This window comes from Alternaria infectoria, assembly GCF_024043175.1.
Source record: "Alternaria infectoria strain BMP 0036 chromosome Unknown scaffold_7, whole genome shotgun sequence".
Classification (NCBI taxonomy): domain Eukaryota; kingdom Fungi; phylum Ascomycota; class Dothideomycetes; order Pleosporales; family Pleosporaceae; genus Alternaria; species Alternaria infectoria.
The window spans coordinates 1,176,764-1,202,579 of NW_026250696.1; the positions used below are offsets into that span (position 1 = coordinate 1,176,764).

Sequence of the window (25,816 nt, forward strand, 5' to 3'; positions counted from 1 at the left end):
GTCGCGGTCACGTCGACAGGGATATGAAGGCGGCCCCCCATGTCACTGCGGAGTAGATCACCGGGCTAAAGACCCGCAGCTACTGGAGACGTTGGAACCAGAACACAACACGAGCAGCTCGCCCGCCTGGTTTCAGCTCGCATGCCTAGCCAGCTTGCTTCTTCTCCCACCAAACACGCCCTGCAAGCTGCTCACCACCATGATTGCCATTGCAGCTGCCACCCTGCCGTAGCCTTTGCTGTGCCGTTCCAAGCGCATCGCGAACCATAGCCGCTCCCTACGTAATCGACCCCCAACCGACCTAGCAAACACGGCCTCCAGCGTCGCAACATCGATATGCGCGTCTGAGACAATAACGAGACGCTCTACTCCCTCACAGTGCGCTGCGCTCTATAGCACACCCTCCAACCCACAATGGCCTCCGAGCGGCGCAGGAGCATTGGCTCCATGTTCGGCCAGAAGGACAAGGACAACTCGCTGGCTGCACCCCGCGCGCACTCAAAGGGCCCGGACTCGTCGACCGTCTCCATTGCGAGCAGCGACGGCAACGACGACCTGCTGCGCAAGTCGAGCGACGGCGCCATGGACCGCTTCAGGAGCCGCCAGAACTCCGACGACGCCCGCAGCGACGCGTCCTCGTCCCGCCGCCGGCGCATGTCGACGCTCTTCAAGGGCCGCTCCAAGGGCAGAGGCTCCGCCAGCCAGGACGACGTGTCGCAAGTCGACCCCCATGACGACGTCCCGCCCGTTCCTACAATTAGACGGCCGAGCATGGGCCAGCCATACCAGAGCGACGACTCGCTGGGCCTGGCCAAGAGCGTCGCCAGCAGCCTGCTCACCGAAGACTCCGACCCGGAAGCGTAAGTCGCAGCCGTTCCTTTTGCTCTCCACTCTCCTCCCTGTCTCAGGTGCACTATTATTTCTATTATTTGCATTTGCTGCGCGTCCATTGAAGTTCGGCGTGCAAGGTTTGCCTCGTGGCATTGGCGCCGCTCGCATGGACTCCACCGCGAACAGGCATACGTTCTGGCCTCAGCTTCCCCACTAGCACATCACACCTCCCACATCATCGCCTCGTATCTCGTACACTCCTTGGCTGTCGCTGTTCCATTTGTCCACACTCTTCATTACGCCCCTCTTTCGTATTTCTTTGCCGCATACGTACCCACTCGGCCTGCAGTTCCGACTAACCCGCTGCAGCCCACCACCACTCAAACGTCCTGGCATTTCACCACACCAGTCGCATGCTGGCCTCTTGACGCTGTCATCGCCCCTGATCGCTTCCGAAACGATTGACTCGACCACTTCCACCAATGTCACTCTCGTAGACTCACAAGCCTCTACCCAAGAGCCCGCTGCCCGGAACGCCAACTCCACCAACGTCGCTGCGAACAAGCGGGGCGTGTCTCCTGTCGGCAAGCTCAAGGAAGCTTTCACACCCAACAAAAGGTCTACGTCCCCGAATCCTAAGCCAGGTGCTAGCCCTGACGTCGCACGACCGAGCACGAGCGGAGGTGGACTAGGAGCCTTGTTTGGAGGAAAGAAGCGCGAGACGAGGGTGTTGGATGATCCGATCCAAGCCTCACCACCACAGATACACACAGGGCAGGAAACAAAATCTACGCCTTCACTGAGATCTGTCGCCCCGAAGCGCATCGTTACCTCGCTCCCCGCGACGCCCCCCAATCTATCTGATGCACCCACCACCTTCATAACACCACCCACCCCAACCGATCCGAAGCCTTCCTCTCCGACTGAATCCACCAGTTCCAAGAACACTGTGAAGCACGACAAGACCAACTCGAATCCCAACGTAGTCGTCTCCCCTTCGGGGAACATGATATCGCACCGACGCGCGCGATCAGCCACAAATCCTCCGAGCAAGCTATCACACTCGTCAATACCACCTCTGACTCCTCACCTCGAGGAAGCAAAGACCCCTGGAGGGACTGCTGTACTCCCATCATCTCCTGGCGGGCCTGGTGGATTCTTCGCTTCCATCTTCTCTGCCGCGCAGAACGCTGCCAACAACTTAGGTGACACCATTGCAAACAACACAAACATCAAGAACAAGCCCAACCAGCAACAACAAAAGGAAGACGACGATACTCCAGACGGTGGTGAAGAGGTCATCGGTCCCGACAACGCAGACACCAACGCGAGTGAAGGCGCCGAGAAGCGAAGACCTGCCATTGAAACACTGGGATCTGGCAACTTGAGCTTAGCCCAACTTGGAATCGCCGAGAGCAACGACGTCAGCCCAATGTCTTCTGCAACGAGCGTCACCATGAAGGCTGATGAAGCATCGGCCCAGGTCGAGGACCGAGCTGCTGCTCAGGCCGTTTCAGCCGCGTACGCAGGAGAGAAGCCTCCATCAATAGCTAGCGAACGCCCAAGATCGTTGACCGCTGTCTCTGGTCAATCAGGGACGGGCGCAGCGTCTCCCCCACGGCAACCTGAGATAACCGACTCGCCAGCGTCGATTCAGCGTCAAGGCAGTATACGCAGTCGTATAAGCGGTGGCAGACGGAGACGGCATAGGGGCAGCTCCGCTACTACCGGTAATACTCTGGGTGGTGTCATCAGTGCAAGTACAAGTACATTGGCGCCGAGCGCAGCACTGAACAGTCACCGTCTGAACGGAACTGGATTCGCAGTTGCACCCCCTAGGCGAAACAAGGATTTTCACGCACTGTTCAAAAGCGTGCCCGAGGATGACTATCTGATCGAGGACTATAGTGCAGCCCTCCAGAAAGAGATCTTGCTCCATGGACGTTTGTATGTTTCCGAAGGGCATCTTTGCTTCTCCAGTAACATCCTTGGATGGGTCACAAACTTGGTCATCAGCTTTGATGAAGTCGTGTCTGTAGAGAAAAAGTCCACAGCTGTCCTCTTTCCAAACGCCATCGTCATACAGACACTTCACGCTCGCAACGTGTTCGCGTCATTCCTGTCACGAGACTCTACCTACGACTTAATCATCGGCATCTGGAAAATCTCGCACCCTAATCTCAAATCCTCCCTCAACGGTGTAACGCTAGACGGTTCCGGTGGCACCGGTGACAAGACTGAGAAAGCGGAATCCATCGGCAGCGAAGACGGCTCTATCCAGGATTCGGATGATGAGGTGTACGACGAAGACGCGGACGACGACGAAGGCACTGGCAGTTTCACCGAACCTGGCGAAGGTAGTATCGCTGGTAGCGAAGTTGGCTCTGTGGCAGGCGAGACAACCCGAAAAGTGAGCGGCGCGGTATCGCAAGCCTTTGGCGGAGGTGGTGAGACGGCTGAGGCTGCGAAAGTAGCCACGAATGGCACTGCCGCTGCTGGACAAGACTTCCCTGGCTCAACAGCTCATGGACCCACTGAGTGTGGTGACAGCGACCAGCATTACGACAAACTACTTATCGACACGACAATCCCTGCGCCCCTTGGCAAGGTCTATAGCTTGATGTTCGGTCCAGCTTCTGGTGTCTTTATGCGCAAATGGCTCGTGGAGGACCAAAAGTCCTTGGACTTGCAAATGGAAGACGACAAGAAGGGCCTGGGCGAAGACATGAAGACATTCAACTATTCTTATATCAAGCCGCTTAACGCACCCGTTGGACCGCGGCAGACAAAGTGTAATATCGCCATGAATCTGGAGCAGTACGATTTGGACAAAGCCGTAAGCGTGCTTTGCAGCACAGCGACTCCTGATGTACCCAACGGCAGCATATTCCTCACGAAGACAAGGTATTGTCTGATGTGGGGCCCAGGAAACAGCACGCGGCTCATCATGACGTTCACGGTGGAGTGGAGTGGAAAGAGTTGGTTGAAGGGTAAGTAGTATCTGCTCTGACGCAGAAAACATACTGACATGTCCAGGTCCTATCGAGAAAGGCGCGAATGACGGTCAAATGTCGTACGCCACCTCCCTTACAGCCGCTCTCCGCACTGCCGTGACCGCGGCAAAAGCCGGTCCGGCTCGCGTACCCGGAAAGGGCGGAAAGGGCAAGAGGCGATCCAAGGGCAATCTTCTGGATGAAGCGCCCATGCCTGCCACCGCTCCCGTCCCCACTAGTCAGGCAAAGCAGAGCAATTGGGGGCTACTGGAGCCTTTGCGCAGTCTCCTTGGGCCGTTTGCTGATATCCTGGAATCTATTTTCACTCCGCAAGTCATCATCGTCATCCTCGGAGCGCTTCTGATGTACACCTGGCTGTTCCGAGGTACATCAACGGCGACTGGTCCAAACCAATGGTCGACGGCTCAACGTCAGGTTGCGTACGAGGAGATTTGGCGTCACGAAGAGTCAGATCTCTGGAACTGGCTCGAAGAAAGAGTTGCTTTGGACAGAGTGCATAGCTCCGTCCGGGGGGCACACATTCAACCGGAGGACGGCACGCAGAAGCCTCTTGCACCACATGACATGCAGGCGCGGGAGATGGACGAAGCGATTCGTGTGACCGAGGAACGATTGAAGGCGTTGAAAGACGCCGTGACTCGGGAACGCTCCAAGTCGCGTACAAAAAGTGCAAAAGAACGACAAACGTAGGCACGGAAACGCCGGACAATTATAAGCGCCCTCGGAGAGGGTCGTACGAGAGAAAGCACTCCACGGCTTGCAGCACGCCCATGAGTCGCGAAGCTCGAACTGTAAACATACGCAAGACTTGCATGGCGATGGCGTCAACTCTTTCCCTTTGTGATTAGCTTGGCGTTTGGTGCGTTGGGGCCCGGGTGGGCTTGTATGGCGTACATCTGTCATACCACGGCGTTCAGCCGCATTGTTTCGTTTGTGTTTCGCACTGTCGTATCAAGGTCAGGAGTGGATTTGTAACCTCCGTTCGTCTTTGCACAAGGATTTCTTTACATTCATCCTGTCAGTGTTTCCTACTGGCAAACTGTTGTTATAAAACCCGTTTCTCAATCAGATAAACATTGGCTCGAAGACTTCCAGAACCACATGGTCCCTCGGCATTCGCCACCCATGCTATATCCAAAAGGGTCCATTGACGCGACGAACAGTCGTTAGACTGGCGATCTACGCGTGCCTTGAACCGTTGTTAAAGTTTGGTGACCTGCAGCGGTGATCGCCGGTGCTTGCATTAGCGCGGTCTAGGCGATGCGCTGCACGATCTATTCGATCGTTGATCATCCAGATCATCATGGATTTCTTCATCTCTCCAGTCCTCGGGTGCCGAGAACTGCGAACACGAGAGCAGTTAAAGTTCGTCCACGTCGGTGACGACTTACAATGTTGCGGTTTAACTTTGACAGCTCCCTCCCTGAACGGTAAGCAGGCCGAGAAGACGCACGTCCCTTGATACCACGTGTGCTGGTGCGATACTTGAAAGCTGCGTCTAGCGCTACTTCGTACATCCCGTTCTTGTCTATCCACCGTTCACGTCTCCACGATTCAGTTCCCCACAGAAGACGCAGCCACCGTGCGACCCTCTCATCTCCCACGTTGGGGAGTCAACAGTTCCAATACCGGTGCCGCCGGTTGCAGATTCGCGCCACGCGATCAGGCCGAGCGTCGCTTCTCCGAACAATCCGCAAACTCTGGATAAACTCAATTGTACGGGAAGACGTGACTATCGGATACCAGTTTCCTAAACAAGTTGGTCTGAGGGTCCTATTGAGTTAGGCCTTGCTCCGGATCCGCACCGTTAACGGACGGCCGCGGTCCCCCAGGATGCAGCGACCTACTGTTTGGTACCTGACTCTGCCTTAGTTTGCTCCGCCGCCGCCACTGCTACTGTTGACGGTTTTGCGATGGGATAGCTAAACTTTGTATGCAGAAATGGCGTGGCATGGCAAGATCGATGGAGGGTCTGGCTGACGTGGAGTATAGCAAGGGTTCACCGCGGTTGAGCTAATAGAGTTTCCGTAACAGGCGTGGGATGTCTGAGAAACGTTCTTCAACTACCTCTATTTACTTTTTCGTCGGACCCTTCATCCTGATACTCGAGATCTCTTCGTTTTCCAGTATATGGCGTGGCCACACTGTATGCGAAACATCCGGAATATCCGGTGCTGACATCTAATTTCGGACTACGATTCCACTTTGTTTTCTCAATCACGCTCTAGTCGCGGCTTTCTTCCTCCATACGTCCAACATGGCATACAGCCCTAATGGAAAAGGATCCAGTGGTCTCCTTCCTCCCGTCTCAGTCTTTGCAGCCTGGCCGCTTCCGAATTACGAAGATCCCGTCACGCGTTCCAAAGCCGTTCTCATTACATCATGTACTCTGGGGTCGATTATGCTTGCTGTAGTGGGAGCAAGAATATGGGCAAGAGCTGTTATACAAAGGAACTCGGGCGTCGATGACTGGATCATGTTGGCTGCAATGGTATGAGCCTCCCACAGTGACTGAAACTGTATGTGCGAAGACTAACACATTGATCACAGATCCCAACAATTGGACTGACAGTCACCGCATGTCTTGGTACGTTGCCATCCACGCGAAACCTTACCATACCAGTACTAATGATCACATTAGCGACCGAACGCTACAATTTCAATCGACACATCTGGGACGTCCATCCCGACAAGTACGTCCCAGAGCGCCAAGTAACCTTCGCCCTCTACGCTTTGTATATTGTGGCAGGAGGGATGATCAAGATATCCATCCTGCTCTTCTACCGCCGTCTCGACTCACGCTCCATAACGAAGAGTTTCCGCATCGCAACATGGCTTAACATCGTTGCCATCGCCATCTTCTCTATCGCATTCGTCATCGTCCTCTTCACAGCCTGCACACCGTTTACCGCTTTCTGGTACCAATTCGATATTACCAAGCAGCTCACAGGATACGCATACCATTGCTGGATCGATGAAGCGGCAGACCTTCTATCAGCGAGTATAATAAGCGCTGTACAAGACGCCATCGCCGCTTTCCTTCCCACAATCCTATATTGGAACCTACACATCCCGCGTCGCCAAAAGATTGCCCTAGGTGCCATCTTCGCTCTCGGTTACCTCGTCTGCATCGTCGCAGGCGTGCGCTCCTACTTCGTGTGGCGCACCTTCAACAGCCCCCTTTACGATTCGACCTGGGAATCCTGGCCCGCATGGCTGCTCTGCGTGCTGGAAATCCAACTCGGCGCCATCTGCGCGAGTGCGCCTGCCCTCAAAGTCTTCCTGTCGCATTACTTCAAGGTGGCAACGAGTATGTACAGCGGATCTAGCCAAGGCACGACGCATGCCAGCATTCAGAAGGGCGGTGGAGGTACCTGGTGGAAGTCGGCAAGTTCAGGGACGTCGGGGTCAAGAGGAACCATGGCTTCGAGGGTGGATAGAGATGGGTATATTCGCGAGCCGGGAAATGCGCATATGGTCGATGAAGAGGGGGGTATTGTGCTACAGGATACGAAGAGGTCCGATGGACGGACGGAGAGCATCGAGACTTTCATCTACTTCTGAGAAGGGTTGCAACGAGGAACTATCGAGAAGATGGCCAGCTCGATGCAGCACAAAGTTATCGTGATACGCACCCATGACCATGGGGCTGGCACAGGATCCCCATCGTGCTATTGGGATCGAGGACGTTATATCACAGCCTGCCCTAACGGGTTGGAGCTGCACAATATCCACCAACGGGATTTGTCGCCTGTCGTGCGACTGACGCTATTGAGTATCAACCGACGTCCCCCCATCAGCACGCGGCGTTCTTCGCTTGTGGAAAGCAAAGGGAAAGGGAAAGGGAATTCGCAAGAACAGTATGGTAGGAACCCAAGTGCGGGGCAAACAGCGCAAACAAGCGCGTGATCCAGAGGATGATCGTAGAGCGAATAAGAGTACCCGTATCGGCATGAGAGTGATGCTGGGGCTGTCAAATGCAGAATTACAAATTATTTTGTAACATGTACATAATACAACGACGAATTACAACCATTCTACAAGTAATGTATTCAGGGGCGTTCATTGTACGAAATACACTATCTTCTATATCACGAATTCTGACATCGAAGCCCAAAGACGCACTTTCTACTACTCCCCTTCCAACACCACCCCTCACCAACAACACATACACAAATCCTCAGCGTCTCCCCATCCCCTCTTCCATCCTCCTAACTCTCTTCTCCAAAACCCTACCATCCTTCCTCTTCCTCACTAGCTTCGCCTCCCTCCGCTCAAGCAACCTCTCCCTCTCCTCTACCTCCATCTCCCTCCTCTCCACAGCACTCTCTCTACCCTCCACCACACTTTCGCGCCGCTCAATCCCACGCAGCTTCTCTTCCACCTCCATCTCGCGGTTCATAACGGCGACCTCGCGGTCACGAATATCTGGTACGAGGGGTGGAGTATCGAGGGTCTTATTATACTTGGACAGGTTTCTACCCGCGAGGGGCTTGGATGCTGGAAGGAAGTCAGCAGGTTATTGCTAGGAGGTCAGTGAAGGAAAACGCACAGTCAAGTGGAGTGACAGGCGCACCAGCCATGAAACCAGTGTTGTAGTGTGCATACGCGCAATCTATGTCTCGTTTGTTGCATCGTCCGTTTTGGTGCCAGAAGAAACAGGTTAGGGGTTGGGGGAAGTTCTTGGGTAGTGACTTGTCGAGTGAGGTGGGTGTGTCGTTGGATGGGGTGTGTTGACTTGAGTGTCGGTGTGTATAGTGGACGCTGGAGGGTGATAGTGCTCTTTGGAAGGCTGGGTTGATAAGATTTGAAGAAGAGCGTGGTGCGTTGGATCTGCGTTGATACGCGTTGTCGCGATCAGGTACGTAGCGGTCGAGCATGCGGGCCTGCATATCCCTTGGTTGGAGAGTCGAACTGAGGCTTGTTCTTGACTTGAAAGAGGGTGAGACGAGTTTAATTCGGGGTGCGGTATCAGCTGTTTGTTTGTTGCCGTGCAGAAGAGCACTGACCCTGACGGGCGTTTGCATACAACCTGACCTGTAGGATTGTCGAAGTTACTGCATCAATGTGTTATTCGTACATTTGATGGATATTTCCAGTGGCTGTCGAAGGCTTAATGTGCATCATTTTGATTTGGGGTATCATATTCCTACAGCTTACTCTCCCGCACGTGTCGCTCTTCAACAGGTAGCGCGCCACTCATCATGTCCAACTGTTCCTCTCTTCCGTAGAGTACTCGCTCTCTACCTCCCCTTGTCGTCCACCAATTCACAGCAACACCACTACGCTCTGCATCCATCTCGCCGCTAACTAACACTTCCCAGTATCGCGCTTTGACGTTTTCCCGCATTTCATCGTCATGGATTTGATTGAGTAGTTCGGCACATAGAGGCAGCCACTCCTCCAGCAGATATATAGGAAGGAAAGGCAGGGCATCTATGAGGGTCAAAGCGAGCACTGCCTGTTCCGAGAGGGCAGGGGGTGGTGCGTCAGAGCCTTGTAGAGCCAAAGCGACCGAATCAGGTGGTAGTGGCTGTGAAGGAGCGTTGAGAGCGCGATGGTATACGAGCTCTAGGAGCGTGGCTGGGAGATCGGGATGGGTCGCCGATAAGGTGGAAGGAGGAGCTGTGACACGCATCAAGGTCTTGAAAGCTAGACGGAACTGGCGCGGGGACAGGTTGTGAGGGAAAACACTGAACAGAGCGTCGATGTAGAACGGCAGGTGTTTTGCTGTGATCTCGGCAGATTGTGGAGCAGATAGCACAGCAAGCATGACACTATGAGCAGCTTCGAACACTGGCAGCATGTGGCGGTTCTCGCCGGCCGCAAGGTAGGGTACCGCGGACGCGACAAGTAAGTCCTCGTTTGTGGCTGGCGACAATATCAGAGTGAAGTGTTCCGCTGTATTGAGAAAGTAGAGGTCCAGTATGCGGTCTAGTGGGTGGCTTGGTATTTGGCCAAGGTGTTGAGGCGCAATAGTTTTGAGAAGCTTATCGGCGTGGTTGGGGTACGCAGAGAGAATGTCTATCGCTGTGAGATAGACGAATGTATGCTGGGAAAAGGACGCTGGGCCGAGCCGGGAGGTAATGAAGTATAGGTGCCGTAGGGTTTGTAGGGCTTGTGATGCTAGCATTGGAGCAATGGCGTCTGCGGCAAGGGCTCTGTCGGCTAGAGTTCGTGTGAATACGCCTCGCAGAATGATAGTAGTAGCAAAGAGAGCCGCCTTAAGTAGGTTCCACAACTGCGGAGTTGTCTTGTGAAGCGCGTCGTCTTCCAGGTTTGCTGCCTCCTCGGACGGCTCGATGTCTGAAAACTTGGTCTGTCGCCATTGTGTAGTAAGAGCGCGAGAAAAGCTTGCGAGGTCGTCCATCATTGTTTGGATGATCCATGGGTTTTTGACGTTCTCGACAGCGTGCGCGATTAGCCGTGATAGAGGACCCATAGATGATACCAAGGGCCTGTTCATGATACTTTCGACTTGTCTGTAAGAGCTCGAGTGTGGCTATGCATAGTCAGTATACGTAAACGCATGTAGCAGGTTTCGAAAAGACCTACACTCCAGTCCAGCTTCCCCGATTGCATTGTTCGTACGTCGAGATCCAGGCTCCCAAGGAAGTAGGCCGACTGGAAGCCTTCGTTCGAGTAGTATGCCGTTCCAATGAGAACTGGAAGCAGCAGGTCATAATCAAGCTGTGTCCTTTCCACGTCTCCGATGCATCCGAAGGCATGGTTGAGCGTCAGTGTTATTGTCTGGCCTCCCAGTCCGTCTGCCTCGGAACGCTCCCTGACTTCCACCAGGGCGAGGTTTGTCGCGCGCACCAATGCAGCCTCGACTCTTTTTCGCATAGCTGACGCCCAGTACAGGTCCATGCCTTGCTCTTCGAGGCTCCCAATGCCGATCAGCAGGCCGGCGAGGACGACCAAGTGCTTCCATCGGCGGCTCCGGTCGTCGGCTCCCGCGACTATGGCGCGTATCCATTCGTCTAGCGAAAGGCCTCCTCCTATTGGCGTCTGCCCTGGCGCAAGCTTAGCTGCTTTGTTGTGCCGCACGTCGTTGTGGTGGTTGATGATGGTGGTGACGGCCGAGTGAAAGACGGAGAGCATGCGGAGAGGCGTCCGAACGCCATCGGGACGGTCCCATAGCGCGGGCGCTGTAAGAAGGTGCGAAGTAAGGAGGCTGAGATTGTGGGGGTTGCCGAGTGTGGTGAGGAGTGAAGACGCGGTTCCCAGGAGCCTGTGGTCATTAGCATGCGCATTGCGGATAGGGAGTCGCGATGCGTACCGCGGCGTGTCTTGCTGGTCTGTGTATGTCTGGAGCGAGCGCAGCAGCGTGGACAGGAGCCGATCGACGACCATGATGACCTCGAGAAGCCCGCGACAGGCTACGGGAAGATGCGCATGGAGGTGTTGGAGATGCAATGGCTGGTGTTGATCACCGCTCGCGTCAGCCGAGGTTGCGCTAAGCTCGGGCTTTAGCCGTTGACATTCACTCGGAGATCGACGTCACAAGCATCAACTTCAAAACATCGGCTTCTGACATCGTATGATCTCGCGGTCCTCGTCCTACGCGCAGCAGTACACGAAGCGCCCCATAACCATGCCGCATAGATGAGGTAAGCCCAACTGGACCCTTGTGCTCACCGCGGTCTTCCCCCTGTTGATGGCCCAACACTCACGTTCAACACGTTCCCCACATCTTGGCCATGAACGTAGTTAACCGTATCTTCCCCAGCTTTATTCAACGCGTCGACTCGGCGGTTCCGCTCGGCTACACCACGCCGCCATTCCCCTCCCTCTACTGGCCTCTTCCCGCCGGCGCGACACAGTCCTTCTACCTATACCGTCCCGATGACATCTTCCGCTTCACCGTCTACTGGACACTGCTGCTGGTCGGCGGCATCCACTTCATCACTGCGCTATGGGCGTGCATAGTGCAATGGCGTAATTGGAAGTTGATATGGATAGCCCTACCTGTCTTCAGCATCGTGGGAGGTGTTGAAGCACTTGTTGCGGGTGCAATTGTTGGCGGACTGTGAGTGATTCCTCTGGAAAGAGTCATATGGATCGCATACTGACTACTTTCAGACTCGGAGGCGTATATCAGGCGGGCTACTTCGAAATGTCCACCTGGATACCTTTTGTTTGGGCCGTCATTAACACCTTAGTACTCATATTGTCTTCGTTCGCCATCTACGGTGGACTCTGAAGCCATGTCGCGGACACATGCCCCAGATCACTAGCATCGCATCTCAACGCATACACGAATACCCTCGCCCTACGCATCCACAACCGAAGCCACGCCCTTGTCTCTATTCCTGCTGCCCCTGATTGGAGGGAAGGGCGTCTGTATCGGGATCTCATGGTCGACCATGTCGTGGCAGAAACATTCCGATGAAGAGCAGCTTGTCGCCCATGAACTTGTCGACTCCTCGTGGTCGACTTCTCGAACCTGGAGCATTTTGACCAGCTGGTGAGGCATCATTACGCTCCTCCACATCCTCGCCACACGCATGAGTTCAACATCACCACGAGTACACTTCGCTGAAGTGACACGATCTATAAACAACGCAAAAGATCGAGAGAACGACGTGTATCCTCAAACTCACACGAGCAGGACTAGTCTCCACGAGTGTGGATGACAATGTCTCACAGGCTGATCGGGGACGCGACGTTGATTTACAGAGAGACCTACATACGATCGGTCCCTGTGTTCTCCGCACGAAGCTCCAGGTTTTACACGTTTCGTGGCTCAAAGGTAGAGAACATGCCAGCTGGACCACGATGAACAAAGGTCAGAGAGCAAAGCAGTAGTAATGAGATATCAGACTCGTGGACGGGCACCATTACACTAGATTGTCACCGGTTCTAGCAGACCGGAGCTGGCTTCTTGTATAGACCATACCTATATCCAATTCTATGTATACATCGTAGATCATTACTTTCATTACATCGTGACATCAATCCAGCCACCTCATCCAGTATGTATCTTGAACCTCTGCTTCACTTGTTTTCTGCACATGGGGCACTTCGTCGGCCGCACGGGTATATGACCATGCTTCACCGGAACAACGACATCAGCGCACCACTGACACATGACCATGTGCCCACAGGGCAATACAGCTACATCAGCAAGCTGCTGATAGCACACCTGGCACGCGAGTACCTTTGTCATTTCCGCGTCCGTCTTTGGCTCTGGCCGATCAGGCTGGCTGTCAAGCGACACGAGCGGTAGTTCTTGCTGCGGAGGGTCGACGCGTAAAAATGCGCGCGCTTCAGCGAACCTGTGCTGGAGACGTGTGCTGCGCATGCCGGGCTCAAGGAGAGCCGAGGCGCGCACATTGGATAGTATTTCGAGCGCCGACGCTACAGTTGCAGGTCTGGTTGCTGCATCCCCACCGCCGGGCATTGCTAATATTGTCTCTAGATCAGGGTCTGGGCGGGATACGTCGTTGTTCTCGAGGTTTGGCCGCCGGGGCGCATAACTCCAGACTTGGCTTTCTGGCTCTAGAGTCGATCCAAAATACTGCGACTCTCGCATGACACCCCATAGTAGCTGTTCCTCGATTTCTCGTCGATCTTGTGGCGATAGACCATCGAGTGGAGGTGCGATTTCAGTTCCATCGGCTCTTCGTTGGTCGGCCTGGCGCTGGCGGGCGTATGCTCGTGTGTACATTTGTGTAAGCGGTGACTCGTAGTCGTCCTGCTCTAGTTCCTCCCGGGAGCCGAACACGCGTGCGAATCGCTCTCGCCGATTTTGTTGCTGCGCTTCTCGTCGCGTCATTGGCCGTGGGGGCTCTGACGGCTCTTCCTGTATTTGGGGTGTGACAGAAGTTCGTGGTTCTGCTGGTGCCGTGGGCTCTGTGTGCGAAACCTCCATCTCCTCCGTCTCTTGCAGTAGGTCATCCAGCGCGTCTTCTAGACTCTGGTGTGGCTGCTCTGGCCGCTCCTCTTCAGAGCTTAATCGTCTTCTTCTAAGTCGGTTCTCTGGTCTGCTCGCATCGTTCTCCACACCAGCCCTCAGCTGATCCAATGTTCGCGGAAGGAAGCCAGGGCTGACTTCCCGGAATGGCTCCCCTATAACAGGCATGCGTTGTTCAGTCCCATCCGGCAGCTTCGCAATGCGATAGCCTTGGTGAAACTCCCACCATCGCTCTAAGAATTCGGTCTGGTCAGGTATCTCGGGTACGCGTGTCTGGGAGATTTCGAGGGGAGGGTCGGTAGCGGCAAGTCGGTTGCTCCAGAACTCTAGTCTATAGTCAGTTTACGATCTGGTAGCTCGAGATTCCATCGAGCGATGTTGTACCTTTACAGAACCAACAATAGCCTTGCCACCTTGTGCCGCGGTTCACGAAGCCCACGCCGTCAATGTACACGCGATACGTCCGCGAGTGAACTCTTTCGTCGGCGCAAGCGCAGCAATTCGGTGTAGAGGTCAATCGGCAGCTTGTGGCAAGCTTGTGCGGACAGTGTGTATCCAGGCGTGGGCAGTCTGCGGTCAAAGTGCCCATGATGAGTCGGCGGAGGGCTTGATTGTATGTCAAATGCTGATATGAGAGCTGCAACGCCCAGTGCACACGCTAAAGATCAAAGAAGGCTGAGGTTTTGGACGTGGTGAGCAAACAAATGCGTGAAGTTTGGCGGGTGGCGCGTCGAGATACTCCGCGTTCCGCGGTCGCACTTGCATGCGCTCTGGTGGGGCGGAACATGGGTTCGATGGGGGAAGTGGACCTAGCGTCATGTCATTCCCGCGGCTTGACACTTGCAATAGACTGTGACTGACGGCATTCCCATGCCCAGAGCTCGACTGTCGCTTGCCTAATCGTTATACAAAGTATTGCTACGACCTGTGTCCGTTGACTGTTGGTCACAACATGCTGTACGCGGCCAATCGAGTGCTAGTGTCCAACAGTACATGGCTCACAGCTGTGGATGAGTCGCAGCACCAAGGATACAATTGCTCCCTCGCCTCAGCTCTTTTATGAATGTTTCGAACAAAAGTCTTCACATTTCCCAACGAAACGCGCATCCAGACATCGTATCCTCCATCGAATCTCGTGCGAACAACAAGCCTTCACAAGAACATTGAGAGGGTCTAATCATCAAAAAGTTTAATGGCAAGCCCTTCGAAGAGTCTATACCAGTCTACTTGCCATAGAATCTCTCGACAGAAGAATTCAAAAAACCTTCTTCAGAGATAGAGCGACAGGTCTTGAGAAAGAGGGAGGGAAGACCAAGCTTGAGGTCGTGCCGCCGACTGAGCTATGGTGGGAACGTGCTCGAGATTCGAAAGTCCTTGCGGCGTTGAGCTTATGAGAAGGAGAGTTGCCTTCTATGCCCAGCGACATTGATCGTAAAGTCAAGAAAGGAGTGTCAGGAGGAGTGTTACAAAAGGCAGCCGCAATATTCACACTGTAGATTGTTCGATTTCTGGGTAGTTTCAGCAAATTTATCTGCCCTGAAAATCATCTCATCATTTGCAATGAATACACCCGATGTCTAACCAGTAGCTTCTGTGAAGACCACGCGATGTGTGGGTTCTAGGCCTGACAGCAAGCAACACCGTGTAGTTTCATCACGTGTCGAAACACAAACGCTCCTGTCCAGGTGCTTATCAGCACGAGTCACCACTTCAGCAAATATAAATATTGCCAAGATCCTGGTCCACTGCCTATTCGTACGCAAAAGATGGCGCCCATTTACCTCATCGTCGTCACAAAAGCCACAACCTTCTCTCGCGCCCTCTACAACATCGTGTCCGCAACCCCCGAAACCCAGACATGCGCCTACCCCGAAAACAACGAGGAATTCTTCTACATCAACATACGCATCACACACCCTACTACCAATCGCAGCACAATTCTTAAGATGGAGGTACTCAAAGAAGCCCACGTTCTCAGCGTCGAAGTACCCGGTCGACAGAAGACCCTGCCGCTGGCCGAGCAAGCACTTGGCAACCGAGTCGATGCAGAGTATTCGGATAGGAGGCTAAAGAGAGAATCTTTTGAGATGGTGTGGAGGTTCGAGCAGGCGGATGACGTGGAGGGGAAGTATAAAGACGAGGCGAGAAAAGTGAGTGTGGATATCATGGCGAGGGACTTGAAGACTACTTGGTGGGATGTGTACGAGTGTGAACTTGGTTGAGAGCGGGGATGAGGATGAGCAAGAAGGCAGTAGATTTGAAGTTGTATGGTGGAGCTTGGCTGGGACATTGGGATGAGGTGTTGCGTGTGACAGGTAGATTAGAAAAAATAGAGAATTGGTATAGTACTTAGACCGGAAAGAGGGATGCATGGTAGAGTGGGTCAGAAGGTGATTCACCCTTCTTTCTTCTGCGCATGATTCAATGTAATCACCGAAGCTCCACAGAAAGTTCACAGTTCGACAAAGAAGCAACAGTGACGTATGGCGATGGTGTACTACCTGGTTATGCAAGAGTGAGCCCTGGAGATGTTGGCAGACTGTGGGACTGGGAGCACGGAAAGTCAAATACATCGTCTTGACTAGGCCTTCGCTTGAGAGAGGGGCGCCATCGTCGCCGTCCGCCGCTCGGTGTAATGCGCCTTGCTCCGGACCCGTGAGGACGGTTCACGAGGCGTAGCGTTCGTGCATAGCGGCTATGCAGGAAGAATGCGGAATGCCACGGCACATGTACTCTAGACTGCAAAATCTCGTTTCGATATTCTTCATTCAGTTTGACGTCGAAGGATTTGCCAGGGGTTGTGCCAACCGAAAAGTGGATGTTAGTCATTCGCGTGCGAGAGTAACATCTCGGCTCCATCTCGGTGTAACATTACACGTCCGCCCCACCCTCTACGGTCGCGCCGCTCAAATTGCCGCTTTTGAACTCATCAACGATTTGCTCCATAGTGACCCATTCCACTCCTTCGTGCCCGTTGATCCACTCGATGAGCCTCTCATGCAGTAGAATGACTTGTGGTTTGCCGCTCACCTGCGGATGGATACCTAAAGATGGGTGTACGAAGTCAGTCTCTAACATACAGTTCGTCCAAGGACATGACTGACTAATTGGGAAGATGAAGCTTCCGTCGTCCGGACATTCGCGATACAGAAACTCGAACTGTTCCTTCCACAAGCGCTCGATGACCGCGGTATCGACGAAGCCATGTGTGCTTGGCTGTGTAAGCGAGAGCTGGAAAGGTGGCCAGTCATCGAGATGCCAATTTGCAGGTATCTCCACGACTGCAGATGGCTGCAGCGTTGACATGGGCTTCATCCAATGAGAAGCTGGCTTTGAAACGTCGGTTTCTGTATATGTGCTGAGATGCGGGGAAGGAACGTAGTAGGGCTGAGAGTCATGGTGCATGAAGGAGTGATCGTATTCCTACAGTAGATGTCAGCTCATCGTTTGGGCCTGATTTCAGACAATGGTAATCGTACAATTCCGAACTCTTCGAGGAGCTTGATCGTTTCCTTACTCGTGCTCCAGGCGGGTGCAGTCCAGCCGCGCGGTTTCTTGCCTACCATGTCTGTCAAGACCTGTATACTCTTTTCCAATACGTCTCGTTGCTGTTGTTCGTTCAAAAGGGAAACAAATTCGTGTGTGTAGCCGTGTAGCCCGACTTCATGTCCTTTTTCGACGATTTTGCGTATCTGAAGCGGAAACGACTCCGCGGAATGTGCTGGTATGAACCATGTTGTCTTGATATCGTACTTGTCCCAAAGCCTCAGCAGACGATTAATGCCTACAGTGGCACCAAAGACACCGCGGGACACATCGGTTGGGTTGGCAGGGGCCCCAGTTTTGGTGTTCAGCCTTGGTATGCTGTTAGCTGGTGCTCATGAGACGCTCCGAATGAATCCAACGTGCCACCCGCTCACCTGTATTTGTAGGTAATCAGCGAGTGTTTCGAGTAAAGATAACAAATCTGTTACTTACTGCGTCGATGTCAATACCATAAGCACACAGCACGCGTTTTGGCATGATTCCTGAGGCAAAATTGAAGGCAACAAAGTCGTTGGCTATGAAGCAACGCTGAGGGAAGCAATAGAGTGCAGGCGAGATGCAATGCCCTCTTATCGCCAACTCCCTGCCCTTTCAGACGCCATAGTCCGCGGCACAGTTGTACTTGCCATCTCCGTCCGCGGCTGTTCCTCTACCAAGGGAGTGGTTCACCGCCCGTCGCTGATATACTCCGAAGCACTAATCAAGCAGGTAGTAACAGGGTTTCAACGCCGGTGGATTAGCTTGCAGTGGTCTATAGACTGCATTTGTGCTCATGCAGTGCAGTTCGCAGAGAATTACTCATGCTGCACCTTCACGGCGAATGAGAGACGAAGGAGCGCGTGGCGTAGCTCGAGACGGAATTGAGCGCACGTCGAAGGCGGGGCATGTGCGTGGGATTGCCGAAAGCGCTGCCGCCGACAGATAGACTTTAGCAACTTGTTCCTTCGAATAGAAGTCTAGACTGCTTCTTGTACATCTTCTCGTCTGATATTTGTCGGGTTGTCGTACACGATGCTGTTTGTCGAGTGCAAGGGCACCCCCTATGAGGTAAGTGTGACGCGTGACGTCATTACTGCCACCGCGACGAAACGCGACAGCTACCAGGAGCATGCTGATCTCACACAGATTGGCTACCAACACGGTCAAGCCGCAAAACTACAGATTGCGCGTTGCATCGAGTTCTACGCGTGTCTCTTCCTGAAGAACTGCAAGAAGAGATGGCCGCAGGTCCTCCAGCACGCTTCGAAGTTTGAACAGCGAGCAAAGGCGCAATGGCCAAACTTCCACGAAGAGATGCAAGGCATTGCCGACGGCTCCGGACGCGAGTTGCTAGACATCGTAGCGATAAACGTCCGAACTGAGATCAACTTTGGCCTGTTCAGCGATGGCTGCACTGCCCTCGCGTGGCACAACCAGAACCGGGCATGGTTGGCGCAGAACTGGGATGTATGCAGCACCTCTAGAAAAACACGAAAGCGATGATCGTATGCTGACGGTGCCCAGTGGATGACCGAGCAGCAAGAGAACCTGATCGTTACCAAGATCACACAAGCGAACAAGCCCACTATAATCCAAGTAACTGAGGCAGGCATAATCGGAAAAATCGGCTTCAACAGCAGCGGTGTAGGGACGTTGTTCAACGCCATAAAAGTTCACGGCGTTGATTCTACTCGAATGCCCGCTCACTTTGGGTTGAGAATGGCACTGGAGAGCACGTCAGTCGACGAAGCAGTACGCAAGCTGGAGAGTTTCGGCATGGCATCCTCAGCCCATATCCTCATAGCTGATGCAAACACGTCCCTGGGCTTAGAATTCACGAAGAGCACTTTTGCGCACGTGCTACCAGACTCTAGCTCAAGAATCATTCACACGAACCATCTGCTGCTGGAGCACCCTGGCGAAGTCGATACTGTGTGGCTCAAGGACTCCGTCACTAGGGTTCAAACAATGGCAACGAACGTTGGAGCGCTGGGCGACGACCCAAGCTGGGAAGACGTGACTCAATTGTTTGCCGACCAGCAGAATGCGCCGGGTGCGATATGTAGGTTTGAGACCGAGGAGACTGGAAGTGGTACCCTGTTCAACATTGTTATGGACTTGAAAAGCAAGAAAGCAGTGCTGAAGATGGGAAGACCAACACAACCAGAAGAAACTCTGAGTCTAGAGCTATAGGGCAGATGTACTGCATACTCGTCTTTATTTGAACTAGATTTCAATCTCTTACACTTCCACAGGGATGCCGACAGTCAAATGGATAGAAGCCCATAACTAGGACACGTTGGATGTGTGTACGCTCGCATGAACTGCCTGTGCCACTGCACTACGTGTCAGGAGATCAACATGGTTGTCGAAACTCGTCACACGCGACACTGATGTAGTTGACTACGTTTCCAACTTACCTCTCATGTGAAGATGTCTTGTGACCATATAGCCGGTATGTATGTAAGGCAGTTCTCGTTCGTGAACGAATATGCTGATACTCTGCGGGTAAATGGTCCGTCCTTCCCCACCGCAGCGTGGGGGCTCAATGCGCTCTGTGTTGGCAGTGCAGCACTCTCGGCGCCGTCGAATCCACCCGACACATTGGTAGACGCTGGACGTGACCGGGCGACTCCCGTGCCGCGTGCCCCGCATATGGGTACGCGGAAATAAGCCACGGCAGGCTTTGGCGAATGTAACCTCATGATTATCAACTGTGCGCCCAAGACGTCTCCAGTGACGTTTGGGTGCACGCATATTCACACATGTTAAAATCCAGTCAAAGTGTTATCAAGCTTGATACTCAGCGGAAGTGTAGAGCAACAAAGTACCACTGAAGAGATGTAAACCCGCGACCCAAGGGTATTTCATTAGTCCAAACCGAAAATGCGCAACGATTCCACATGCTAGCTAAGTAAATCAGTACAGTGCTGTAATGTCATCAAGTTGAAAGACGTTAATGCCGATGAGAGAAGAAACGTGATCGAGAAACGCCAAAGAGTACTATAACTCCGGTGTCATGTCCATATTATCATTCAAGGAGAACTCCGCATTCCAATCGGAAGGCGCGAGATTGTAAGAGTACGCACCCAGTGGGTCTGGTGCATCGATCGCTGAGGTGGGGTTGAAGACTGTCCAGAACTGGTAAGCCTCGTCGATCTCTGTAAGTATAGAGGGCGGCACTTGGTAGTCGTAGAGATTGCTCGCATCAGAGACCGTTTGTTGGAGTGTTGGCGGACAATAGCTCGCCCTCTGATTCAGGAATTCGAGGTATTCCTTCTTTACCGGAAGGAGTAGTCGCTCGTACTCTTCGAAACACCTTTTCGCGGCTGCCCATCGCTCTGAGATGGACAAGAAGCATTTCGAAAAGACGTGCATCCATTCTTCAACTTGTTGCCATGAGTATTGGTCCGCAACTTCTTTCGGACAGCGCTGCAAACCTTGCAAGAATATGAGCGCACAATTGAAGACATGATGGCATGGATGGAAGACGTATTTGATCTTTCCCGCTTCTGCCTCAGATTGCTGGAAGTAGCCGTCAGCAACCTTGACGGCATTGAGCAGAGCGATCATCATTTGCTCTTTACTTGGGTTCGGCAGTCGTCGAGACGTGCGATGCAACAAGGACAAGATGTAAGGGGTTGCGATGTCGGAGTACAAGCGCATCTCAGTCCATCGTGCATTCAAGCTACGATCTTTGTTGGCCTCTGAAGCTGCATATATCTCGCGTTGCCAATCTGACATGGCATTGATAGTGTGTTGTACCCACTCCTCCAACGAGGAGCACTCTTGAGATATAGGGTCTTCATGCCACAAGACGGATATGACGTCAGCTTCGATAAGGCGAAAGCGACAAATGATACGCTGCGTGAATTTCGATAGTCGTCCAGTCGGTGATATGCTAGACTGCGTAATGGCGGTGTCGTCAATCTCCATGGGAAAATGAACATCTATGCGCCCAACCGGAAGACTTGTAGGGCGTAGAAATATGCAGCAGACGCCAACTTCCATCTCCCATGCACACCAAAATATACGTCGTCGCATGTCGCGTTGGTAAACGGAGACTTTAGCATCATTGGGAAGCTCTTGGTGCAATCCGAGGTCAATGACTGCTTGGCTGATGAGACCTGTCATGAGCCATAGATCGGCCATTTTAGGATTCAGGAAGATGTATTGGGTTAATAGCAGTATAGCTTGTAGTCCAGCAATATCGTTGGTTGCAACCTCTGGAATCCATTGCATAGCGTGTCGAACTAGCTGATAGGCAAGGTCGTTTGCCTTCTGCACATTATTCCGTGCGCTTGTTGTTAGCGAGATGGCCATGATGATGCAGACTATGTATCGATTTCGGAATGAGTCTTCATTTGGCGTTGCTGCTTTCTTGTGATAGATGGAGTTGAAAGCAGTTGTCACGTCGTTTCGATGGTAGATGGGGTATTGTGTGATGACGCGATCTAGGTAGTTTTGAAGTAGTTTGTTGGCGCCAACCTCGTCAGGCATGAGGTCATAGAACAGCCCCTTGGTCTGCTGAGGGTTCAAGATGGATCTGGGGTGGTTCTCGTTCAGATCGTTGGAAAGAACAGGTCCCTTTTTCGAAGGCAGCCTCGTGCCTCTGATGACGCACTGTAGGAAGGGCCGAGCTTTGCACACACCAAGGAAAGAAGTCGTGATGTCTTGCATGACCTGGTTGACGAGGCTGTCGGCGAAGGCACATTTCTCTGGACGCCAATTCCCCGGCCTCGAGTCAGATGCGTGAGAATCTGCTGGAGATGACAGAGTAGCACTTGACTGTCCTAGAGATGGCAGCGTCGAGGGCGTGCTGCTTTGGCCCTCGAGCCGCGCGATGTGCGCTTCCAGAAAGTCGGCAATAGAGCGCGGAGCTTCTTGCTGGGTTGAAGAATCGAAACCCACACACTGGACGCTAGCATCTACGCAACGCGTGCAGGCGGGAACCTTGCCATCACACTTGATGGAGTCAGTACATGTATGACGGGGGCAGAGGAAAGCGTCTACCGAGAGTTTACGCTTCCGACAGCGAGCACAGGCCAGCACGCGACGACGGACTTTGGTGCGGTTCTGCATGGCCAACCTCGAGCGTCTGGCGTCTGTACCACGATGGCGCCGCTGTCATGGCGGAGATGAAGGACTTGCTGGCGGTGATGATTCCCGATGGCTGGTGTTCTCGAACGAAGGACGGGATGCTGGCATGTGGGCGGACTGTGGGCACGCGGGATGCAGGCGGCCGGGGTGATCGCTTCTGTGTTGGGACGCCCTAGCCAGATAAGATCGTCCTGCTCGCCATCCACTCCGCCCAGGCCTCCCATCGCGTCTCCGACCATTGTCGCTGACATGACGACGGCGCGCGATGGATCGTAGTACAGACGACAGCTCTGCTAGACCTTGACCCGTACCCGTCGCCTCCTTGCAAACTGCCCACTCCGATGGCCGCCGCGACCTCGAAGCCCCCCACGCTCGATCTAGATGCTCTGATTCAGGTAACGCCGCCGTCTCCGCAATTCGCCATCGTGCACTTACACTTCCCCAGAGTCTCCCCGCATGCAAGCGATGCCGAGAGTGTCGCCGCGGATGCGATACCTTATTGCCCAAGTGCAGGTACATGGCTTCTCTGTCCCACCCTGCGCGTCCTGCTAACGTTGTCAGGCAATGCACCAAAGCCGGCGTCGAATGCATGTTCTACGACCACGGGCGCAATCAGCTGCTACCGCGAAGGTAAGCAGACGAGACTTGTCCTCGAACTCGTACTAAGACATGCCCAGCTACATCAGCGAGCTAGTAGATCGTGTGCGCAATTTGTCCAGTGGCCATGGGTCGCCAGCAACATCCGGCGGGCTCACGGACAATGGCGCCTTTGCGACACACGTCAAAACAGAATTCATCGCTTCTGAAGTTCCTCGATACGAACATCACTTCGCCGAGGCGGGAAACAGTTATCGATACCTTGGCGCCGAATCCTGTCTTCTCAAATCCCCCAGACTACACACTGCGCACGAAAATCGTGCCGTGCAGACTGACGAAGAGCTTGACGACTGGCACTACAGCAACAAAGATTCGCCCGAGAAGCAGTATGAGCTGGTGCAACTCTATCTCGAAACTGTGCAACCTATATATCCAATCCTGGATTCATCGCTCCGTTATCTCGGACCTGACGTACCTGGTGACCTAACGGACACCGAGAAGTTCTCGTTGTATATGATATATTCCATAGCATGCTACATCCTTCCTAACACTCGCAAAAAGCAACCTCCTGATACTTGCTGGAACCCTCGGGGCAGGCTCACGTACCACCAGGCCAATTCCATTAGATACCGGGCTCTCGCCACTCAGTACTTTGCAGATGCTATGGAACACCTCGAGTTAGCAACGATGGAGCCAAACATCGACACCATCCGGTCGGTTCTACTACTCGCTATCAACAGCTCATTTGACCCAATAGCTGGCAACATTGGCCAGCAAATAGCTCTCGCAGGCCGTCTTGCATTCGACCTTGAGTCAAAAAGAGCGTTACAAGAGCTTGATCCCGACGATGTCCAACTACTGCGAGCCATGCACATGACCATATTCTGCCTTGAGAACCAGATTGCATCTACACTGGATAGACCTGCATTGTTTCCGGAGCCGGTGAGTCTATCAGCTGCGCAGCCTTCTGAAGATCATGGCTCATCTATCGCAGGATGAAGAAATGTGTTTTGACAAAGAGAAGCCCGCGGAATACCTCTGCTCATTATATCGCATGCAAAATCGCTTCCGCAAAGGCGACCACATCGCCAAGGAGAACGTCAAGAAGCTGTTACCGCTCTTTGACGAGAGAGACGAGCTGCTCCCTGTCATACGCATTACCTTACACATAACACACTTGTTGCTGAATCCTTGTTGGGGGAGTGCATGGCATGTGCTGTACGTAATATCCGCATGCCTTGAAGGATGTCATACTAACCATCACAAACAGAGAGGCTGTAGTGAGTTTCGGCGGCATCCATGTCTTCGTCACGCCACATTGGGTATACCGAGCAGGCACAGTGCTCATACAGAACATGCCGGCAATCTTTGGCGGGAACCTTATCCAGTTGTACTCCAACGCGCTCCTCGTTCTCGAGCTCTCTTCCTGGAGGTGGCCAAGCTCCGCTGCCCTCTCAGCCTCCCTAGTCGATCTCATGCAACACATGAAAACGAAGTATAGACCAGACTGGTCCGACAAACTTCAACAAGGCGACGTAAGAATATGACCTCCTGGCTAGTTGCGACTGCGAGCAAATCCCGTCTTTCATTTCCATCATCCTAATAGACCCCTCAGATGTCCTCTAGTTCCGCCGCGGAGAATATACGACAGACTCAAGCCCGGGGTCAAGGAGACATCGAAATCGTTCATTCCAGGTCCCGAGAATTGCCTCTCACTCCCCAGTCCTAATGTGAGAGATATCTGGATGCTCTCGTCTTATGAAATCATTATACCTTTCGGCGATGCTTGTATCATACGTCGCTGGGGCAGAATATGTTGGGCCATGAAGGGACTAAGGAAAGCTTTGGTCCACCAGGACAGCGGGCACGTCTCTGTAACACGCATCACGAAACAATGCACAGAGAAGGGAAATATTCGCAAGATCCATGGGATAAGGTCGGTTGCCGTGGCATGCCATGGACTGGCAGAAGTTAGTGGCGTCCAACTACATGCGACCTATTACTTTGCCGACGAGTTACGAAGTACATGGCTACGTAACGATAAAATGCGTGTCCATACATCTCTCGACCATAACTCTCCGCCAGAGACTACTTCCATTAAGGCTATTGGTCATCTCTATAATGTTCTCTTCCTTCGAACCATTCACGTCGATCTGGATGTAATTTAATGTTGGATCTTTCGTAACGTTTTACATACTCACATCGATCAAAATGCCGCGCTCGCGATAAACTTCCTCCACGGGCAAAGTTTCTTCCTCATATTCAGAGAAGCGCCGCTCGAATTTCTCATCGCTATCGTTGCTATCCCGGGCTCGAGCCGAGTATCTGGCTTTGGCGTTTTGTTTGCTGACGCGTAACGATAATACGATGTCTGGTTTTGCATTGGTGTTACTTCCGCTTGCGATTGGCAGATCTTTGGGAAATGGCCAGACGTTCCATGATTCTAGTTGCTCGGTGCTTCGTGGGAATCCATCCACCAGGATGCCGGCCTTGGGTGGTTGTTGGGACAATGCATCTTTGATTGCGCGCGCAATGAAAGGGTTCAATTCTTCCGAAGTCAAGAACCCCTGGTTGTCAAGTTTGTCCTGGATAATGACTGCGAGTGGCGCGTTGACATTTTCACGCATCCAGCTCCGCAGACTGTCACCGACAGAGTAGTGTACCAGGTTGTGGTCTCGAGCTAGACGCGTACACAGTGTTCCCTTCCCCGCACCAGGTGCGCCTAGTCATGGGTTACTTTGAAGTCTGAAAGCGAAGCTGAGCAGTATACCTAGTACGAACGCGATAGCAAAGCCGCGAGGGGATTCCTTGGTCTGATCTGAGGCTGCCA

The 25,816-nt window shown here is 53.2% G+C and overlaps 11 protein-coding genes across 11 annotated transcripts; 6 read left to right on the plus strand and 5 right to left on the minus strand.

Annotated features, from left to right (window-relative positions):
* Positions 1-414: 414 nt before the first annotated feature.
* Positions 415-4,535, plus strand: J4E92_005264 (uncharacterized protein; the record flags this gene model as incomplete). Its single annotated transcript, XM_051496647.1, has 3 exons — positions 415-860; positions 1,201-3,821; positions 3,868-4,535. The coding sequence occupies 3 exons, from the start codon at positions 415-417 to the stop codon at positions 4,533-4,535; spliced, it is 3,735 nt and encodes a 1,244-aa protein (XP_051353367.1).
* A 1,567-nt stretch (positions 4,536-6,102) lies between these two features.
* J4E92_005265 (uncharacterized protein) lies at positions 6,103-7,409 on the plus strand (the record flags this gene model as incomplete). The annotated part of the gene is made up of 2 exons (XM_051496648.1): positions 6,103-6,336; positions 6,396-7,409. The coding sequence occupies 2 exons, from the start codon at positions 6,103-6,105 to the stop codon at positions 7,407-7,409; spliced, it is 1,248 nt and encodes a 415-aa protein (XP_051353368.1).
* A 616-nt stretch (positions 7,410-8,025) lies between these two features.
* On the minus strand, positions 8,026-8,428 carry J4E92_005266 (uncharacterized protein; the record flags this gene model as incomplete). The annotated part of the gene is made up of 2 exons (XM_051496649.1): positions 8,026-8,345; positions 8,398-8,428. 2 exons carry the CDS (start codon positions 8,426-8,428, stop codon positions 8,026-8,028), a joined length of 351 nt encoding a protein of 116 aa, XP_051353369.1.
* A 566-nt stretch (positions 8,429-8,994) lies between these two features.
* Positions 8,995-11,201, minus strand: J4E92_005267 (uncharacterized protein; the record flags this gene model as incomplete). The annotated part of the gene is made up of 3 exons (XM_051496650.1): positions 8,995-10,347; positions 10,401-11,079; positions 11,128-11,201. The coding sequence occupies 3 exons, from the start codon at positions 11,199-11,201 to the stop codon at positions 8,995-8,997; spliced, it is 2,106 nt and encodes a 701-aa protein (XP_051353370.1).
* Positions 11,202-11,548: 347 nt separating this feature from the next.
* Positions 11,549-12,051, plus strand: J4E92_005268 (uncharacterized protein; the record flags this gene model as incomplete). Its single annotated transcript, XM_051496651.1, has 2 exons — positions 11,549-11,877; positions 11,931-12,051. 2 exons carry the CDS (start codon positions 11,549-11,551, stop codon positions 12,049-12,051), a joined length of 450 nt encoding a protein of 149 aa, XP_051353371.1.
* A 642-nt stretch (positions 12,052-12,693) lies between these two features.
* J4E92_005269 (uncharacterized protein) lies at positions 12,694-14,551 on the minus strand (the record flags this gene model as incomplete). Its single annotated transcript, XM_051496652.1, has 3 exons — positions 12,694-12,747; positions 12,994-14,088; positions 14,504-14,551. The coding sequence occupies 3 exons, from the start codon at positions 14,549-14,551 to the stop codon at positions 12,694-12,696; spliced, it is 1,197 nt and encodes a 398-aa protein (XP_051353372.1).
* Positions 14,552-15,530: 979 nt separating this feature from the next.
* J4E92_005270 (uncharacterized protein) lies at positions 15,531-15,986 on the plus strand (the record flags this gene model as incomplete). The annotated part of the gene is made up of 1 exon (XM_051496653.1): positions 15,531-15,986. The coding sequence occupies one exon, from the start codon at positions 15,531-15,533 to the stop codon at positions 15,984-15,986; it is 456 nt and encodes a 151-aa protein (XP_051353373.1).
* A 649-nt stretch (positions 15,987-16,635) lies between these two features.
* J4E92_005271 (uncharacterized protein) lies at positions 16,636-17,762 on the minus strand (the record flags this gene model as incomplete). Its single annotated transcript, XM_051496654.1, has 4 exons — positions 16,636-16,808; positions 16,869-17,187; positions 17,244-17,619; positions 17,743-17,762. The coding sequence occupies 4 exons, from the start codon at positions 17,760-17,762 to the stop codon at positions 16,636-16,638; spliced, it is 888 nt and encodes a 295-aa protein (XP_051353374.1).
* Positions 17,763-18,321: 559 nt separating this feature from the next.
* Positions 18,322-19,482, plus strand: J4E92_005272 (uncharacterized protein; the record flags this gene model as incomplete). Its single annotated transcript, XM_051496655.1, has 3 exons — positions 18,322-18,357; positions 18,436-18,756; positions 18,814-19,482. The coding sequence occupies 3 exons, from the start codon at positions 18,322-18,324 to the stop codon at positions 19,480-19,482; spliced, it is 1,026 nt and encodes a 341-aa protein (XP_051353375.1).
* Positions 19,483-20,292: 810 nt separating this feature from the next.
* On the minus strand, positions 20,293-22,371 carry J4E92_005273 (uncharacterized protein; the record flags this gene model as incomplete). The annotated part of the gene is made up of 2 exons (XM_051496656.1): positions 20,293-22,254; positions 22,303-22,371. 2 exons carry the CDS (start codon positions 22,369-22,371, stop codon positions 20,293-20,295), a joined length of 2,031 nt encoding a protein of 676 aa, XP_051353376.1.
* A 359-nt stretch (positions 22,372-22,730) lies between these two features.
* Positions 22,731-24,533, plus strand: J4E92_005274 (uncharacterized protein; the record flags this gene model as incomplete). Its single annotated transcript, XM_051496657.1, has 7 exons — positions 22,731-22,784; positions 22,835-22,902; positions 22,951-23,019; positions 23,067-23,495; positions 23,583-23,928; positions 23,981-24,204; positions 24,257-24,533. The coding sequence occupies 7 exons, from the start codon at positions 22,731-22,733 to the stop codon at positions 24,531-24,533; spliced, it is 1,467 nt and encodes a 488-aa protein (XP_051353377.1).
* Between the last annotated feature and the right edge of the window lie 1,283 nt (positions 24,534-25,816).